An 18,923-nucleotide genomic window follows, 5' to 3' on the forward strand; every position below is an offset into this window, starting at 1 on the left:
GTGAACACTTCAACAATTGTTATTTAATATATTTGCAATTTAGTCATGTTCTCAGTTTGAGAAGCAAAAATTGTTTAGGAAAAGTTGCACAAAAGATTTTGTTTCCTCACATAGCATGTTGAAAATTAGAAGGGACATTGTTCAGTAATTCTGTCAGTTTAAGAAATACAGAATATAAAATATATGCACAGAAGCTATTGTAATTAATATTGATGTTTATTAGAGGCTATTGTAATTAATACTGATGTTTATTAGTAATGTGATACTTAATATTGCAATATTCTGAGGTTAAATAGTACAAATGCAATTTTTCATTTCATGCTATTTTTGACTTTCATCTTCTTAGCAAGGCTCTGTATTTGTACTTTAAATAATCCAATGTTTGGACAGTGCAGTACATTGTAATAGTAGTATGATACCAATTAGAAATAGAATTGATATATGCAGATCCCATTTCCAAGGATCCACTGTACACGGGGACATATTGAATACAGCACTGCACTTCATGCATCTGTAATACAAGAATTAAGTGTTACAGAATGCATAGCATTAGAACTGTGGAAGAAATAGAAACAGCTTGAAATATCACATGTGTTTTCAAACTAGTGCTTATAATGGGAACATGGGCCACAAGAATAGTGCTGAAATTTTGAAAGTAAATGAGATTGTGCTTTTTATTCAATTAAAATGTTTGCTCACATCAAAATATGCAGAAACAATAACTTCTAAATTTGAAAATTTGTATGATTAGTCATTGTTGCAGGTATATATGGAACCCTTGCCTTCTAAAAGAAGCATGGTGAGCCATACCACTCATTCAAAGGCTGAAAGCAAAAGAAAATCACAACTTCCTTATCCTTAAATCCTTTAGAAACTACCAAGAATCAGATTACTGGCTAAAGCAAATCCAATACTACTCATAAACATCAACAAATAAACAAAATTAATTGAAGTGATCTAAAAAATATTTTAAAAAGAAATAAATAAAAGAAAAAGTGAACAAGGTGTCAGCCTTGGAAGCCATAATAGGCTGTTTTTTTCTGGAACGTTGTCACAAGGACCATGAAATTGTGAAGATGTAATGCATTATGCAAATGAGTCAAATGGTTCAATGGGGGGGGAACGGAGTACAATACTATTAATAGTTTCCCCATATTTAATCTTTTTTCATAAATTATTTTGAATATGTACAGCTCTTACATGTATTATATGAAGGTTAAATTTGCTGTTATTAAGAAAACCAACTCCTCACTTTGAGTGGTTATATAGTAAAGTTTTTGAAAAAGGCTGAAATAAAAGCTGATTTTGTAGTTTCAAGTAAGAAGCAGAACTGACTGGTTGGTCATTTATTTAACCTATTTAACAACTATTGCATATCAAACTATTTCATGATTTTATTTTCACTCCCACCTCAAATGAAATAAATAAAAAAATAAATCAATAAAATAAAATCAAAACTTTCAATTTCTCAAATCTTAGGAATCAGTTCAGTGGGGGGAAATATATACAACTGGAACATTGTTCAAACCATTCGCATCTTTTTCTGCACTAGTAACTACAACATAAGGCTTTTGAGTCATAAAACTGATTCTAGCATGACACAAAATTACTGTAGGATACGCAACTCTATGAACAAAAAACGTTACACTAGATGTGAAGTATCCATATATTGAAGAGAGATTTTTCAATGTCCTTTTTGTTACCTTAATAATGGACTAATAGCAATAGACCAGACCCGGTCTTCTGTCTGTATTGTATGCAGACACTGCCCAGCCCTGCCCGATGACAAGGACCAAACCTGAAGAGAGAAAAAGAATGAATGATGCATAATAAGATAGATGTAGTAATAGTTGTTGCATTGAAAAAGAAAATTCCTCCCAATGAGATATTTTGAACACATTTTAATGTAAAACCTCCGTTCTATTATTTCAGTTACAAGATTCTAGGAGAATAACGTTGATTATAGCAATGAAACAATAAAATGCCATACACTTAATAGTAATTGTACATTATATATTATTTATTCCCAGTCTAAAATGGTTTGTGAATGATTTTTTAAAAATGGGTATTGAGGTACAGAGTAGATTAAATCTGTATTGCAGAACTTGTTTCAAATTCCAAAATTTCTCTTCACCCTCCAAAATCAATATTCTACTTTTTACATACTAATATCTGGTCCTCACTCAATTTATCCTCTCCCCACCCCATTCAAAATCTTAGGGGTTTTCAAAGTTGGCATATTGTTTGTGTTTGTTTGTTGACATTGATAATGCTTAGGATTGCAGGCTATTCAGTGTCAGTGAGGAATTTGGCACCTAGTGTCAGCAAAAGCAGCAGAAAAAACTTAGCTCTTTTAATGCATCCCTATCTCATAGAGGTTAAAAATATTGCTAGGAGCATGCTATCTGGTGCCTATCAATGTGGAATGTGCATTAGCAGCTACTCAAAGCTCAACCCTAATCAACACTCGCTATCCTTCCAAAGCACCCAATGCACTTACAGCTCCCATTAGGGGACCTAATAGGGATTCCCTTCAAGTTAGGAGTTAACACAAGGAAAATGTCAGGGTAAAAATAAAAGCAATTCTCTGCTCATGAGGATCAGGCTTGAAGAGTGTTAGTTGAGCCAGATTCCATTTCTGCCTTGAAAAAAAAAACAATGAAGACAATTAAAGGAAAATTCTCTATGACTTTCAAAATGCCCTCAAGGTCATGGGATGTATTCAACTTCAGAATAACAGAGCCAGCACACTGGACTCTACAGAATTCTGCATAGTGGAATATCCACCATAATTAAATAGTTATCTATCTTTTCATAAACACTTGGTATCATTTTTAAAGTTCTATTACGTCAGTAAAATCCTCCAAGATGAAATGTGACATAGAAAATGTCCCATATTGAAATATGCTGTCTTGAGACAAATTCCACTGTTTTATTGAGTCATGTTTCTATATGGTTATATAATTTGGGTCACTGTCCCATTTCAAATCATATAAATGCTGTAATGGGTAACACATATTATATTTAACTATGCTTTTTACAACAGCTTTTGGGGATTAATGCAGAAACTTCCAAATTACATAGAACTGTTTTTTTGTAAATGCAGAAATTATTTCTGACCTATATATAGAAACTAATAAAAATAAATCCTGGTTCTAAAAATAATTATCTCAATGCATTGGGAGGAGAAATAGAAAGAAGGAAATTGAAAAAAAATTTTAAGAAAATGTTATACAACTCTTCCTCTTGCTCTCTGCTCCCCTTCATTGTTTCGCCAGTACAGAGATCTAAAACATCACATGTTCTCAAAGCTTTTGGACTATACAAATCACCTAAGATATGCCGTAGACGTTGTAGCATAGTATGACTGTCACAGTTAAGAAATACATTCATACTGCTATAATTTAAAGAAAATAATCACATTGCCATCTTGAGCCAGTACTTTTCCTTTAGCTGGGAAAAATACTATGTTTTTTTTTAAAAAAACCAAGCTAGATATTTTTTGTTAATAAATGTACTACAACGTTGATCTCACACATAAAATAGATGCATACACTTCCAACTGTACTTTTCTCAATCTGTTTTTTATTTTTGATTATTTTTGTCCCATCTTTAGGACATTTAAGGAAGCTATATAAGTAAAATATTCTGTTCTGGGCTTCTAAACAGTTGGTCTTGGTGCCTTTATCCAAGGACTGGATTAGTTAATTAGCAGGACTTTGGCATTGGGGTTTTTTTGTTCGCAAAGTTAAATATAAGAAGTACATATTAGTCGCAGCCATTAACTGTCTTTATGTACAGTGACCTGATACCACAAATATACAATATAATGTATGTGCCCACCTTTGCTGTTCTGTCTCGAGAACCACTCACAATGATAGACTCTTGGCAATCCACACAGTTCACTTCCTGTTGATGCCCAAGGATCTTAAAACTGAAAGAACCATTAAGTTTATGGAGGGCAATATTTCCATCTCTAGAAAAGATAATCACAAGCAAGAAAATCACCATCTCAGATAAGGTCTTAAGGCATATAATACTGTTGCATATGATGAATAGCTGGGCATATCCAGATGAGGGACCTGTTATTCTGTAAGTAAGACAATTTACTGGATTCTGCTTTAAATTATTCTAGGCTGCAGTCACTAGTTATGTGCAAAATTACAGCAGAAAAGGGAATTAGTGGAAGAATGGTTCCTCAGGATCTAGCTGGGGCTATATATAGTAGAGACATCAGCAGAATGCAAGTTTCACAACATCGAGTTCAGTATATATTTAAAATGCTAATAAATTCTGCATATGAAAAGGTGTCTACAAATTGATCCTAAAATATACCTTTCTGGGTTTATATTCTTTTTTAAAAATCAGGTCTACAGTTTTAATTTCATGCAAATTACCAGCATATACAGATATAGTTTGACACATTTGATGACAATTTTTCAAAGAATCAAGATTATTGCATTATTATGCAAACTCAATTCCTATTTTGAATCAAGAAAATCAGATTATTTATATACCTATTCAATAAAATTCAGAATATTCCTTTATTTCAGTATTATATATTCCATACCCACATCTTGTTTTTTGGTACAATTATTTGAATTTTGGTGTAACAGGAAGAGGCAAGGAACTACAGTACATAGCTCACTATTATAAAGCTCTCTTCATAACCAATAGAAAACAGTCACACAATTCCAATTCAGATGTTCTGAAAGTCAGTTCTTTCTGTTCTAGTTCATCTATATATCAATGCTAATCGTTCAACAATCTTCATTCTACTCCGCAGTTTCTCTTCAACAAGGAACTTACCCTCCTCCACTGATAATATGCCCATTATCAACTACAAAACGGCACACGTCCTCCCGGTGACCAGAAAAAACTGTCTGAGGATACCATACCAAATTGGTATCTTTAGGGTGGAGCCAATAAAGGTGGATGTCTTCTGCTTGGGATAGATAGAGGTAATCACCATCTAGTTGCATCCAGGGCATTAAACTGGAGAGGAAAATATTTTAAATAGAAATCAGTGTGTGTGATTTGGGTAGCCATATATATTTGTTTAATAAATAATAAATCAGTCAATTTCCACTTGGTAATGGTTTCGTGTGGCATTTATACCAAATACATAAATACAATGTATAAAAATCAATGCAAACACTATATACTGTGTATCATATTTGTAATCTGCTGTGCAACTAATAGATTAAATGCATTTTCTATCTAAAACTATATCATAACATTGGTAAAGTACAACATCTGAAGGACACCCAATACTCAATCTAGCTGTTAGTCTGGGTGGTATACATAAAATCAGTTTTATTTCAAATGCAAGTGAAATGAAATCCTAAATTAGAACATTATAGTTTTAGAACTTCAAATTTCTATTTTCTTAAAGCATTCATGCTGTATTTTGTATTAATCCCAACCAAATCAACTCAAATTAAGAAGAAACCTCCTTTATAGGAGTGTATTCATGCTTCTATTTTGCAAACTTAAAACAACATATTCTATGCTATAAAGAAAGCAGTGAATACAGTAGGCAGAGGAGCCCTTCCATACACAAGATATGAAAACAAGCATAAAAAACTATACTGGAAAAATATTGTGAGAGAGAATAATAATAATGATGATAATATCAGAGTTGGAAGGGACCTTAGAGGTCTTCTAGTCCAACCCCGTGCCCAGGCAGAAGACTTCTATATAATGGCAGATATTGCAAGAAAAATTAAAAGCAACAAAGTAGTTCATTATAGGAAGTAGAAAGTAATCTAAAAAAAAAAGAAATAATATACCAACCTAGCAAGTCGCAAAATACTCTGGGCCAGTTTCATTGTTCCTTTTTAGGTCTCATCCAGTGGTGGTTTGCTCCCGGTTCTGTCCGGTTCTATAGAACCAGTAGTAAAATTGACAGGAGGCTCCACCTACTTGCCCCAACGTCATCAAGGGACTTCTGTGCATTAAGTGTTGTACCTTATGATTCTTGACAAATGTATCTTTTCTTTTATGTACGTCGAGAGTGTATGCACCAAGACAAATTCCTTGTGTGTCTAATCACACTTGGCCAATAAAGAATTCTATTCTATTCTATTTAAAGAATTGCTTCATTTCTTGATGCTAGCTTCGTTATTATAAAACATCTGATCAGGGGCATTTAAAATATGGGAGATTGCTGCAGCAGAAAAAATTATATACAACTACCAAAATGTGAAAAAATGATAATGGATACATTTGCCAATTTAGGTTAATCTTATAATGTTTGCATTAAGATAATATAGATACACAGGCATACAAATATACACATAGACACACAAACACACATATGTATACATAATATACCCTGTATGAGTTCAAAGTTGAATAATCATTAAGTAGCAAATGGAATTTTTTCAAGCCCCAGCACAGATTCACACAAAAGATTACCTAATTTACAGATCATAGTAAATACCTATTTTTTGGGAAACAAAAAATATTGCCTTATTATTTGTGGAAAAGTCTGCTATTACCTGAAATTCATTCATTCATTCATTCATTCATTCATTCATTCATTCATTCATTCATTCATTCCTTTCTTTTTCTATATCTATAGCTATCTATTTGTTGTAGTAGAAAATTCTTTACCTTTCTTGGAAGCAAGAAGTAATGAAAGACAGGCTATTTTCTCACTAACTTTTACTCAGTCCTATTTAAAATTAGTAATCACCACTGTCTGCATTTAGGTAACAGGAAAAGGATAGCATAAAACTAAGAACTGGAATATTAGAAAAATATTAGGGATATAAGCTAGTAGAGCCTTACAATAAGCAATTGCAAAATGTCCAAATTCAACGTTACAGCCCAATAGAGACCAAAAATGGGATGAATTCCAAAGAAAGATAACTCTAGCTGTAGATAGTAGGGTGAGGAAAGAAAAGGAATCACTTGCTTGCGTTTCCATCTGAGGAGTGGAATTCTTCGACAGCGTCCAAGCCTCCAATTCTGAGAAACTTTGACCCTTTCTTTCACTGGGACTCCTACCACTCTGCGGGAAGAAAAGACAATGTAAAGTCAGGGCCTGATAGGACTCCATGAAAATTATGATATGGCCTAAAGAACTGGTGATCTTACTACAATTCCAGTTTTCAAAGGAAAAGAAAAACAGAATTGGCCACTCAATGTAATCCACTTCACTGTAATGTAATCCACTTCACTGCAACAGAATATACTTGCAGTCCTAGTACACAAGCAACTAAACTCTTTTAAATTTTCCAGATATGTGTCTTCTAACACATTACACTGACTGTACATATTTCAAGCAATTTAGCAGACTTTGGCATATGTATCTCATTATTTTTCATGAATTTAGAAAATGTGAATGAACAATATTTCTTTCCATAGTTATCATATACTTCTGACACTCTTAAGTGCACCATTTTAGGAACCTGGGATGTAATCTTTATTTAAAATTGTTTTAAATATCAACTTGAAAAATAATTTACTTATTTCTTTATTTATTGAATTTATATTACCAGCTATTCGCCAATTTGTCTTATTACTGCTTAAAAATTGTTATATATGGTTCCACAACTAGATTTTTTGTGGGGGGAGGGAGGAGCTTAATAAACTGGTTATTAAACTGGGCAACTTCTTTTTCTGGTCAATATTAAACTTCTTTTTCCTGGTCATTTCTCATTCCTGTTTTCCAAGTCACTGCTTACAGTTTATTTTCATTTGAAAGCACGTGGTACAAACTGAATCCTCATGCATATATATATTTGTAACTATAGCTCAAAGCTTTAAACTGGTTCAGAGTGAACAGGACTTGCCCAAAACAGTACAGAGGGAAGGAAATTTTAAATGAAAAATGAAAAAGATCAGTCACACATCAAGGAGGTTTTGTTTAACCAGCACTATCAAGAGGTCAGAATTTAAATTTAGTACGTGGTAGACTAACAAAGTGAAGAATGAGTATCCCCTAAATCTACTGCATGAAATCAAACTACTTTTAAAAACATATATAACAGTGAAGCAACCTTCAGAAATGTTTTTATCAAGGCCTTATCACCAAGCTCTTGACCACCGACCCCACAAATTCAAATTTGCAAGTTGCAAAACTAGAGTTATTGTAGCTGTTTATTATTAACACAAATTTGAAAGGATATTGTTCTCATGAAGCTACAAAGGTGAGTTCAGGCTAATTAGCTACAGTCAACTTCAACAGCCTAGATTAAGCAGGTGTTACTGCATGTTCCTTCATTACCCATACTTCACGCTTTCCTCTCCTATTATTCTGGCCATCCTTATTGTTAAATTTTGGGCTCAAAATTACTTGTAGCAATGGCTTATTTTTGTCCAATAATGCTCATTTATTGGCATATGTTGGTCCACTGACAAATATGTTTTTTTTTTAATTTATTTACATTTATATCCCGCCCTTTTCCGAAGACTCAGGGCGGCTTACAGTGTATAAGGCAATAGTCTCATTCTATTTGTATATTTACAAAGTCAACTTATTGCCCCCCCAACAATCTGGGTCCTCATTTTACCTACCTTATAAAGGATGGAAGGCTGAGTCAACCTTGGGCCGGGCTTGAACCTGCAGTAATTACAGGCTACTGTGTTCTAATAACAGGCTCCTTACAGCCTGAGCTATCCACATGCCATGCTTCCTTGTACATATTTTTCACTGTCTTTCCAAATATTTTCTTCCAGGAACTCAACCAAAATTCTAGATTTTTCTTGATAGAGTAAAGGGAGAGAGTCCATATCATTACATGTAACTTTAGAACCTTTATGGTAAGCCTAGCAAAAGCAATATTAATCTAGACCAATTCTTCACATCTGCATGCAACATTTTTGTACAAATTTTCATACAAAAATCTACTTTCCATTAAACACTCATGGTCTAGCTTTACCCTTTAAAACAAGGTTAACAGTGAATAACAGTAGCTAACCCTTTTTTCCAAGGCCACTACCCTAAATAATACTTGCTTCCCAAGGCCATTAAAAAGTACAACACAAAATGCAAGGCACTTATAGCTCAACAAAATTCATGTGTGCTAAAGCCATCTATCCTTGTCCATCACAGAGTTACTTTAAAACAGAGAGATACACAGCAGTTTTCTGTGACATCTTTCGTTCTTTATTATACTGGAAATTCAATACTAGACCTAGTCCTGCTCTATATAATCACAGAAATAGTCATAGAAGTATGTAAATAAGTAAACAAGTAGGAGTGGAAACATGAACTAGGCTCTGCTGCCAAATAAACAAACAAAAAGGCTGCAATTGGAGATTTTCCATCCGTCAAACATGACGCTGAATTGAAGATCTCTAACTTCCCATTAGCTGTGAGGGATAACAAAGAAAAAGCTCTTTTCATGCATCACTGGACAGACCTCAAAAATCATGAATAATACATTTAAAACAATAGAAACACACACAAAAAGTGGTGCTTTTAAAGTTTTCTTTTTGTGACTCAATAGGCTATGTTAGAATTAAAGGGACATTAAGCATTGCTTGCTGGGTGGTAAGTCTTAGACAACTAAAATCATATTTATTTTATAACATAATGTTTTAAACATGCCAATTCAAAACAATGAAAGTTGTATGTTACCGTAATTTTCATGGTCTTGAGAAATTTTCTTTATGTCATCTCCAACCTGTTCAACAATGAACCCTTTTCCACTGTGTTGAAAATTTGTTTGACATAAAATAAGTGGCATAGGCTTTATAATCATATTCATATCCTACGTTCAATTGGGCTTAATCCCTAATAAGTGTATTTTGGCTTTGTGTCTGCACATGTCTCTGTGCTTGGCTTCCTTTGTTAAAACAGATAATAACTGAATAGTTTATTATTGTTGTTATTGTTATTACTAAAGGATGAGTTGGGATATTCTAATGACTAAGGATTTATTTGTGAATTCAGTTAAGATCACATTTGTAACTACGACACATGAAAGACCACTAAATGACACTGTAGAAGAATTACAGTTATCCTTCTTACCTCTTTTCCCAAGCACTACTATTGTTTCAAAAATGACAAAGTGCCCAGAAGAGGGGGGGAAATTCCCCTTTAAACAAAGATCTCTTGTGGCTGTTAATGCATGGGAGAATGTGTAACCTGGCCCTGAGGCTTGGCCAAACCAGTATTCCCAGCTCTTTCCCCACTGCCTGTGGCTCAATTATTCTTACTCTTCAGTTCCACTCCCTTTTCCGGCACTTTGTCACCATTATAATTTGACTGCATTCCTCTGCATGGGATCAGCTTTACACAAAACATATAGATTTATTTCACCTAGAAATCTTCTCCTGGTCACACAGACACCAGAGAATCAATTGACAGATATTATTCAATGCACCCTATTTAAATGAGTTATTTTATTTTATATGACTATTTACATTTTGGCCTTCAACTATATGCTCCATGACCAAGCAATACACAAAAAATACAAATTTATAAAAAAAGATCATATATACAGTAGTTTGGAAAAAGGGCAAGGAAAATGTTTTTTTTTTTTTAAAATCTCTGCTGGGTATCAAAGTAAGATGACTACAGAATATCTTATCTAAGGAGACCACTACAGGGTCAGCATACAGTCTCTGTAATGGTTATTTCTATATGTGGCAAGGTAGAAAAGGACCTCCACTTATATTGCTAGGTAGTCTTTTAGTTACCTCTGACCCAAGCAAGCCATGAAAGATTTTAAATGTCATCACTGATATATTGAACCAAGTCCAGAATTAACTAATGCTATATGCTCAAAGCAAATGTTTCCATTTGAGAGTTTGGCAGTTGCATTTTGATATTTCACCTTCAGAAGAAATGTCTGAACTCCAATCTAGGTGATATGACAGATGGATAACTGTAACTGGGGAAAAACTATTGGGAGAAAAATAGTGACTGACATAGTAGTCTATATTAGTATATGTTACATATTCATAATGGGAATGGTAATACACTACTCTCCAAGAATGCTTGTAAAGTTAAAAGTTAAAAACCATTTAAGGATAAGGCTCAAACTGATAAGCTTTAACTGTAGATGTAAAATAAGCTGTTATAATGATGATCAGTTCCTACAATGTAGCAATCTTTCATATTAACTATTCTGTATTTTTTTCTCCCCTTATATTTTAACCAACTTTTCCCTGCCATTTCTGAGCCTTACATGCTAAGAACGCTTCAACATGTAAAACTTTCAGCAGCATCTATTTCATTACCATAGCTAACATTATCTCCATCATATGTTGGTACCATTAACCCAATAAACAAGTCTATATTTACTTCAGGTTATTAGAATGCTTGTTGGGATAAGGCTATACCTGAATATACTATATTGCCTACAATACCCTAAGACATTATGCCAATCCTATGGGAAAGAAGTGGGCACTTTCCTTATCTATCACTTATGCTGTCATTCTAAAGGGCATATCATTCTAAGTGTCATATAATTTTTGATTGGCATTGTGCATTTTTAATAGAAAAATGTAATGGCTATTGTTAAAAACAATATATTCATTATTTATCCCATTTGTACTCTAATGATTTTGCCAAGACGCTTGAGGTTTTTAATAATAATGTATAATTCTCTGACAATCTATTATAATCAACTCTAATCCCCATTTCAATGAATAAGAATACAGCCTGAAACAGATGATACTGATTAAGACTTGGCTAAGCTAAACCTAGGACATAAAGTTTTAACTACAGTTAAGTATGTAACCATGACATGTTTGTGAAGCAAAAAACCATGAACCTAGAGATCACAATGAGTGGATTCATATGTATGCCAATCCAAAATAAAATACATTACATTATATATTAAATAATATGTCTATTTGCAACTGGTAATATTAGAATTATCAGATTTCCCACTGTAGTTGCAACATACGTAGTGGGCACCAAATAAGAGGAGATATAAGAAGCAGCAAGAGATGAGAAAATGAACAATTTGTTAAGCTGTTAAAAAATTATGTTTCCAAAAATCAGATTTTGTAATAGCCTAAAAGCAAACTAGATTGCTTTTCTTTGGGCCATCCGGTGCAATATAATAAATCAAATAGAAGCTATGAATATACCTTTGAAAATGTACATATAGGCAGTCCTCAACTTACGACTGTAATGGAGCCTCCACATTACGATCACAAAATAGTAATGGCCATTAAGCAAGACAGCCTCGTTTAACAATTCCACACTGCATGCTGCACCTGATCTTAGGCAAACACATGGATCATTAAGGGGAGCAGTGGTGCCTCAGTAATGGAGGCGGCTCTAGAAGGCCTAGTGCAGGTCCCATCCCATCCCAGGGCTTCTCCCACTGCTGAACAATCCCTATGTTCAAATCCTGTACTGAACAGTTAAGGATTAAACCTGGACCTTCTGTATATTCAATCATAAAATTATGGTTCATTCAATACTAATTGCAGTTTCTCTTTAATGCTATTACTGATAAACTTGTTTCATAGTTAATTTATTAGAACGTTAATAGTAGTTCAGTAATCCAGCTACTCCATGAAGCATTTAAATACTACTACTAATCTAATAACGAGCCAATTTGGTGTAGTGGTTAAGTGTGAGGTTAGAGCAGTGAGTTCTAACCCTCCCTTAAGCAATAAGTCAGCTGGGTTACTCTGGGCCAATTGCTCTTGTTCAACCCTAGAAAGCAGGCAATGGCAAACCATTGGCAGTTTTGTAGTGATTGGGGAAAACATTCTATTTTTTCCTCTTTCTAGATTAACATAATTCAGAGGTTTCAATTTCAAATCTTTATTGTCAGTGCACAACATATGTACAATGAGATTGGTTATGAGGTGCTGTATCTGTGATTGTCACACTAAAGGTCAGAAAGAACCTCCACTGCTACTACTATACTTGTATTTATCAATGGACATGTTGACACAAATGCAGATTTAGAAGTGTCATTCACCTCACAATCTAAAAACCCTACAAATTCACATAACCCTGCAGACCTATCAAAACTCACATTCTAATACAATTAAAAACACTTTGAGGCTTCAGAATTAACACAACTATTGGTTCAAATAGCTTGTGCACACCTTCTAAGGGAGTGCTTTAACTATAAAGAACCAGCTGGGCAGCCCAAAATTATTCTGATTGGAAAAATATATGAACACTGTAGCAGAATTCCTAAAACAAAGTTTTTAGGTTTTTAAAAAAGCAAGCCCCAGTCTCACTGAAAAATAATTGGAGAAAATGGAAAATTCCATCCCCATCTTTTTTAAAAGGTAAAAGTAAAGGTTCCCCTCGCACATACGTGCTAGTCGTTCCCGACTCTAGGGGGCGGTGCTCATCTCCGTTTCAAAGCCAAAGAGCCAGCACTGTCCCAAGAGGTCTCTGTGGTCATGTGGCCGACATGACTCAATGCCAAAGGCCCAGGGAACACTGTTACCTTCCCACCAAAGATGGTCCCTATTTTTCTACTTGCTTTTTTTACATGCTTTCGAACTGCTAGGTTGGCAGAAGCTGGGACAAGTAATGGGAGCTCACCCCGTTATGCAGCACTTTTTTAGAGGTATGTAAAAATAGGGTATACCCCTCAAAATGAACTGCCACGGTTTATTCCCTGGACTCGCTCTAAAGTGAGCCAGCTAAGCTTGTCCTGAAATCAGTAAACTCGGATTTGGCTTAACGGTGGTTCTAATTCGCACTCTGGGCGGGGCAAGTATCAAAAAACTGGTGTGAGAAAAGTCACCAGCAATCTCGTATCTAATATAGTCGGCTAGTATGTTTCAGGGAACATACAACGGGAAGTTTCTCTTTTGAGCAACTGAATTCAAAACTCCTTCATAGGCAGCACGGGATATAACCCAACCCGGACCTGAAACCTCCCACCTGCACAAAGCAAAGTTTCTAGCCAGGGCTTTAAGCAGCCTTTCCCCCTCCTTCCACCCCGCGACTACGCCGTTTCCAGCACAGCCCTCCTCCCTTATCGAGCGGGCGGGCCTTGATTTCAGAGTCCGCTCCTTAGCAACGAGCTAGGCCGCACGCCCTGTTTTTCCCAACCAGCCTTCCCCAGCTTAGACGCTTACAGGTCGGCGCCCAGTGCGCTGAAGCCTGCGTTGAGGCAGAAACGGGCGAGGCGCCTCCACAGCACATCACGGCAAGTGAAACGGAAAAGGCGGCGACAGGTCTGGCCCAGGCGGCCCAAGGCCCTCACGTCCAGGTACGAGCAGATCAGCAGCAGCAGTTCCTCCGGCAACGCCCACAGCGGAGATCGGAGATCGGCCAGCGGAGGGCTGCTGGGCCTCCCCATGGAGGGGCGATCTCTCCCAGCCGGGCCCGGCAGCGATAAAATCAACAGCGGGAACGCTGCTGCTGCTGCTTGCCGGGCCCGGGTAGGCCGTCGCTCTTCGGGGCGGCTGTTTCTGCCCGCCTGCCGGAGCGGTCACATGAGTGCGCCCGGCCCTCCAAAGACCGGTCTTCGGTAATGCATTAAACGCTTGAACTGGCTTTGCGTGGAATTCAGGATAGAAAAAGACAGTCGGATACTCTTTTTCTCCCCAGGGCCAGCATGTGTTTCCCGTAAGGATAGACATAGTTGGAGGCAGGCCTAGTTCTGCTAATAAGCTGGTAGGCAATACGTAGTCGAGCACGAACCTAGCCTGGGCGGTTTTTTTAATTCATGCACAAGCTCAGAAAACGGGTCGATTAATAATGGCTGAGTATCTTATGCAAAAACTGCTCATGCTAGGTTTACTATCTTTGCAAGAGTTTTCTGCATATTTTCCTCCCTCAGGATTGTATATATTATACAGACAATAGAAATAGATTTGTATCTCCATCGAAACAAGTGGTGGGTATCTGTGTTACTTCAATTGCCAAGTTGTCATTTCAGAAAAGTTATACCTATATGTATTGAGATAGGACTTGAAAGCAAGTTGACAATTGTTCTATGGACAGTATCCCTGAACACTAGAACTCCAAGCTAAACTTTTCTTGTTAAGGAACATCACTACTAAAAATCCAGGTCCTTAGTTCAAAAGTGAAAATCTATCTCTAAGCCACTTCATATTTTGGAACTGCCATATTTGAAAAAAGTTCTGCAAAATTCTGACTTCTATCCAGTTACTTTTAATTGGTATTACACTTCTTATAAATACAATAATTATAATTGCAATACTTAACCAAACAATCTTTAGAAAAGATGCTCTTATGATCCCAGCCATTTGATGGAACTATAAAATGCAAGTAGTATATCTTCATTTGTCCTGTATCCTGATATTACACAATCATAATAAGTAACTTTATAAAAGCACAAGGATATTTACTTTTTACAGAGGATACTGTTAGAGAATTTAGTGTAATATAATAATTTATATAATAAATTTAGAGGAATAATATCACAAATATTCTGATGGAATTATTTTTCTCCCCTATTAACCAGCATTTCAGGTGAGGTGTTAAAGACTCACCATATATGCAGTTTAGTTTCTGTACATATACATAACTACCTTACAAACTTAGCCTATTTATTTTGAATTGTCATGAAAGGAAACATTAGAGACTGCACAGAATTTTGTGTCTCTGTGTGTGTATTTCCAGATTTGTCCTCATAAAGAGCAATAAGTATTATTATACATTAAGAAGAATCAGATGTTCCCACAACATCTCAGACCATCTATCTGTCTATCATAGAGAGACTTTAGTATTACAGTCCAGCACACTTTCAGGAACAATGCAAATAAATGTATGTTTAAATATAAGCATTTAATTTTCCTTTTGTCCTCAGACACTCCATATTTGCCATCTCCAGAATATCTGAAAATATAACTGACTGCTGTTTGCTTTTCATGTGCACTGGAGAGGGCAAGCAAATGAATGAAAAATATAGGTATTTAATAAAATGTGTATCATCAATACAGTGATTTTTTTTTTCAAGTATAAAGGGAAGGGATGCAGTTATGTCCATACCAAGGGTCCCCAAACTACGGCCCGCAGGCCGCATACAGCCCGCTGAAGCCATTAATCAGGACCACAAGGCTTCCTTGCCCACATCGCCCTGCCCACATCACGCTGCCCACCCGCCGGCCCCCAACCTTTGGCCAAGCATAGGATTCATGAGCCCTGCAGGCTGGAACTGGAAGGTAAGGCCAACATTTCTGGCCTGCAGAGATGTTCTGGAGGTGGGGGAGGTGAAAAACGGGGTTCACAGACACCCCGGGAGGTCAAAAAACGGGCTGTTTTAGCCCATTTGGCCTGCAGAATGCTTCTGGAAGTGGGGGAGCTGAAAAAACGGGGCTGTTTTTCCCCTCCCCGCCTCAAGAAGATAGAGAGAGAGAGAGATAGACAGAGGGAGAGAGAGAGAGAGAGAGAGACAGAAAGAGAGAGAGAGAGAGACTTGTTGATTGTAAGCGCCTTGGAGCTGAGAAGAATTGCTGCAAAACTGAGTTTCCTGAAGTGGACCACTAGACTCTAAACAACTGAAAAAACAATCTACTAAAAAGAAAAGTCAACCAAAAGAGCAACATGCAAACAAAAGCAAAAAAAAACCACCCTCAGGAGCAAAACAAATTAAAGTTTAATTTTGTGTGCATTTTTTAATGGACTGTTAAATTGGCCACGCCCACCCAGCCGGTCTAAAACCCACCCACCCCAACAGTCTGAGGGAATTGGCCGCCTGTTTAAAAAGTTTGAGGACCCCTGGTCCATACTGTCACAGAATCTAGTGATAATTAGAATCAGGGATCTTGTTATATTGAATGGTAATCCTTTAAATAAATACTGGAGACAGATTACCTCTTTATAGAGTGGAGCTGAAAGTTGAAAAGTTGTTAGTTTGAAACAGATACACAATTCTAAACAATTGTAACTCTTGAATGAAAGAAATTAACAGTAACTGTAACTGTATTACATAAAGTTTTCACAGATACGGAAATATCTTCATTCAAGAGCATTCTTTGCTCTTACTTTTGCAAACTAGAATATCTCTTTATTACAGTCCAAGGCCAGTTTTCATGCATTTTTACATAGTTGTGATATATTTATTATATACATTATTATAAAATATTGTATAACAAAAGTTTATTTAAAATACATCAAATACATACCTTCCTTGAGACTGAATACATTTACCCTCTTATAAATGATATTGGGCTGTTTATCCATTAAAAGAAGTCAAATATATTAATTTTCTGAATACCTAGGATGTAGTAATAATAGTAGCAGTTACATTAGGTTCTTTAAAAAAAAACCTTCAAAATTTGGGTAGAGACGGGTTCTTAAAATAATAGGTTGACAAGCTTTGGTCTCCATATTTGATACTCTAAAAAACAACAACCCTACACTGATTTGCAGTTCCATGCCTTTGATGCACTGTACAAGTAACTCTCATAAACATAGATAACTGATGTTCTGGTCCAAGTTTTGATACTGGTTATACACTGCAGAGCCAAACCAGTTAGTTCATGATTATCATGAAGTAAAGCTGAAAATCATGCTAGAATTCAAGTCTGAAAGCAAGTAATTTTGCGGAAGTATACAACTAATTAATTAACTTCGTTTTTATTTCCAAATGTGAAAAACATGTTTCCTTATAATAACATGAATCCCAAAAGCCATCAAATTTTGCAAATTTGCATCATGTCTAGCCTACCTGTAATCAGCAAAAAGTCATGGTCGCACACTATAGCCACTTGAAATACATTTAGTCTCCTGTGGTTGCAGGCTTCCTTTTTCCTGATGTCCAGCCATTATTTAAGTGTTTTCTCAAGTTAATAAACTTGCCTTTTTCTTTTACTTGACTACAGCATTAATTCTATTTTAACTGCAAAATTAAAGACAAGCATGCAGAGCCTAATGGCTCCAGGGGATTACAAATGCTTCTTTGCGGGAGGGGGTCTTTCCCGCGGCCTTGAAAGAGGCGGTGGTGAGACCCCTCCTCAAGAAGCCTTCCCTGGACCCAGCTGTTTTAGGGAACTACCGGCCAGTCTCCAATCTTCGCTTTACGGTGAAGGTTGTAGAGAGTGTGGTGGCATGTCAGCTACCCCAGTACCTGGATGAAGCTGTCTATCTAGACCCGTTCCAGTCCGGCTTCCAGCCCGGATACAGTACGGAGACAGCTTTGGTCGCACTGGTGGATGATCTCTGGAGGGCCAGGGATAGGGGTTACTCCTCTGCCCTGGTCCTATTAGACCTCTCAGCGGCTTTTGATACCATCGACCATGGTATCCTGCTGCGCCGGTTGGAGGGGTTGGGAGTGGAAGGCACCATTTATCGGTGGTTCTCCTCCTACCTCTCTGATCGGACGCAGACGGTGTTGACAGGGGGGCAGAGATCGACTCCAAGGTGCCTCATGTGTGGGGTGCCGCAGGGGTCGATTCTCTCACCCCTCCTGTTCAACATCTATATGAAGCCGCTGGGTGAGATCATCAGTGGCTTTGGGGTGAGATACCAACTGTACGCTGATGACACCCAGCTGTACTTTTCCACCCCGGGCCACCCCAGTGAAGCTGTCAAGTGCTGTCCCGTGTCTGGAAGCCGACGGGTCTGGATGGGGAGGGACAGGCTCAAACTTAATCCTCCAAGACGGAGTGGCTGTGGATGCCGGCACCTCGGTACAGTCAGCTGCAGATGCGGCTGTCTGTCGGGGGTGAATCATTGGCCCCGATGGAGAAGGTACGCAACTTGGGCGTGCTCCTGGATGGTCGGTTGTCCTTTGAAGACCATTTGGCGACCGTCTCCAGGAGAGCATTTTATCAGGTTCGCCTGATCCGCCAGTTGCGTCCCTTCCTGGACCGGGATGCCTTATGCACAGTCACTCATGCTCTCGTTACCTCTCGCCTGGACTACTGCAATGCTCTCTACATGGGGCTCCCCTTGAAGAGCACCCGGAGACTTCAGCTAGTTCAGAACGCAGCTGCGCGGGTTATTGAGGGAGCGTCTCGGAGCTCCCACATAACACCTATCCTGCGCAGACTGCACTGGC

The 18,923-nt window shown here is 37.1% G+C and overlaps 1 protein-coding gene and 1 long non-coding RNA gene across 4 annotated transcripts in view; one reads left to right on the plus strand and one right to left on the minus strand.

Annotated features, from left to right (window-relative positions):
- FBXW4 (F-box and WD repeat domain containing 4) overlaps nucleotides 1-14,530 on the minus strand; it is a 78,806-nt gene extending 64,276 nt beyond the window's left edge. Inside the window, exons 1-5 of one of the 2 annotated variants that reach the window (XM_058189384.1) lie at nucleotides 14,029-14,530; nucleotides 6,923-7,018; nucleotides 4,810-4,995; nucleotides 3,844-3,976; nucleotides 1,704-1,798 (exon numbers count right to left, since the gene is read on the minus strand). In XM_058189384.1, the coding sequence (XP_058045367.1) occupies nucleotides 1,704-1,798; nucleotides 3,844-3,976; nucleotides 4,810-4,995; nucleotides 6,923-7,018; nucleotides 14,029-14,252 (734 nt within the window). In that variant the 5' untranslated portion in view covers nucleotides 14,253-14,530. The remainder of the gene's footprint in view (nucleotides 1-1,703; nucleotides 1,799-3,843; nucleotides 3,977-4,809; nucleotides 4,996-6,922; nucleotides 7,019-14,028) is intronic. The other variant, XM_058189383.1, reaches the window with a different exon arrangement.
- Nucleotides 8,729-18,923, plus strand: part of LOC131201457 (uncharacterized) — a 33,313-nt gene continuing 23,118 nt past the window's right edge. Inside the window, exons 1-2 of one of the 2 annotated variants that reach the window (XR_009155847.1) lie at nucleotides 8,729-14,162; nucleotides 15,729-15,830. This is a non-coding gene — a long non-coding RNA (uncharacterized LOC131201457). The remainder of the gene's footprint in view (nucleotides 14,163-15,728; nucleotides 15,831-18,923) is intronic. The other variant, XR_009155846.1, reaches the window with a different exon arrangement.

This window comes from Ahaetulla prasina, chromosome 6 (assembly GCF_028640845.1).
Source record: "Ahaetulla prasina isolate Xishuangbanna chromosome 6, ASM2864084v1, whole genome shotgun sequence".
In the NCBI taxonomy this organism is placed as follows: Eukaryota; Metazoa; Chordata; class Lepidosauria; order Squamata; family Colubridae; genus Ahaetulla; species Ahaetulla prasina.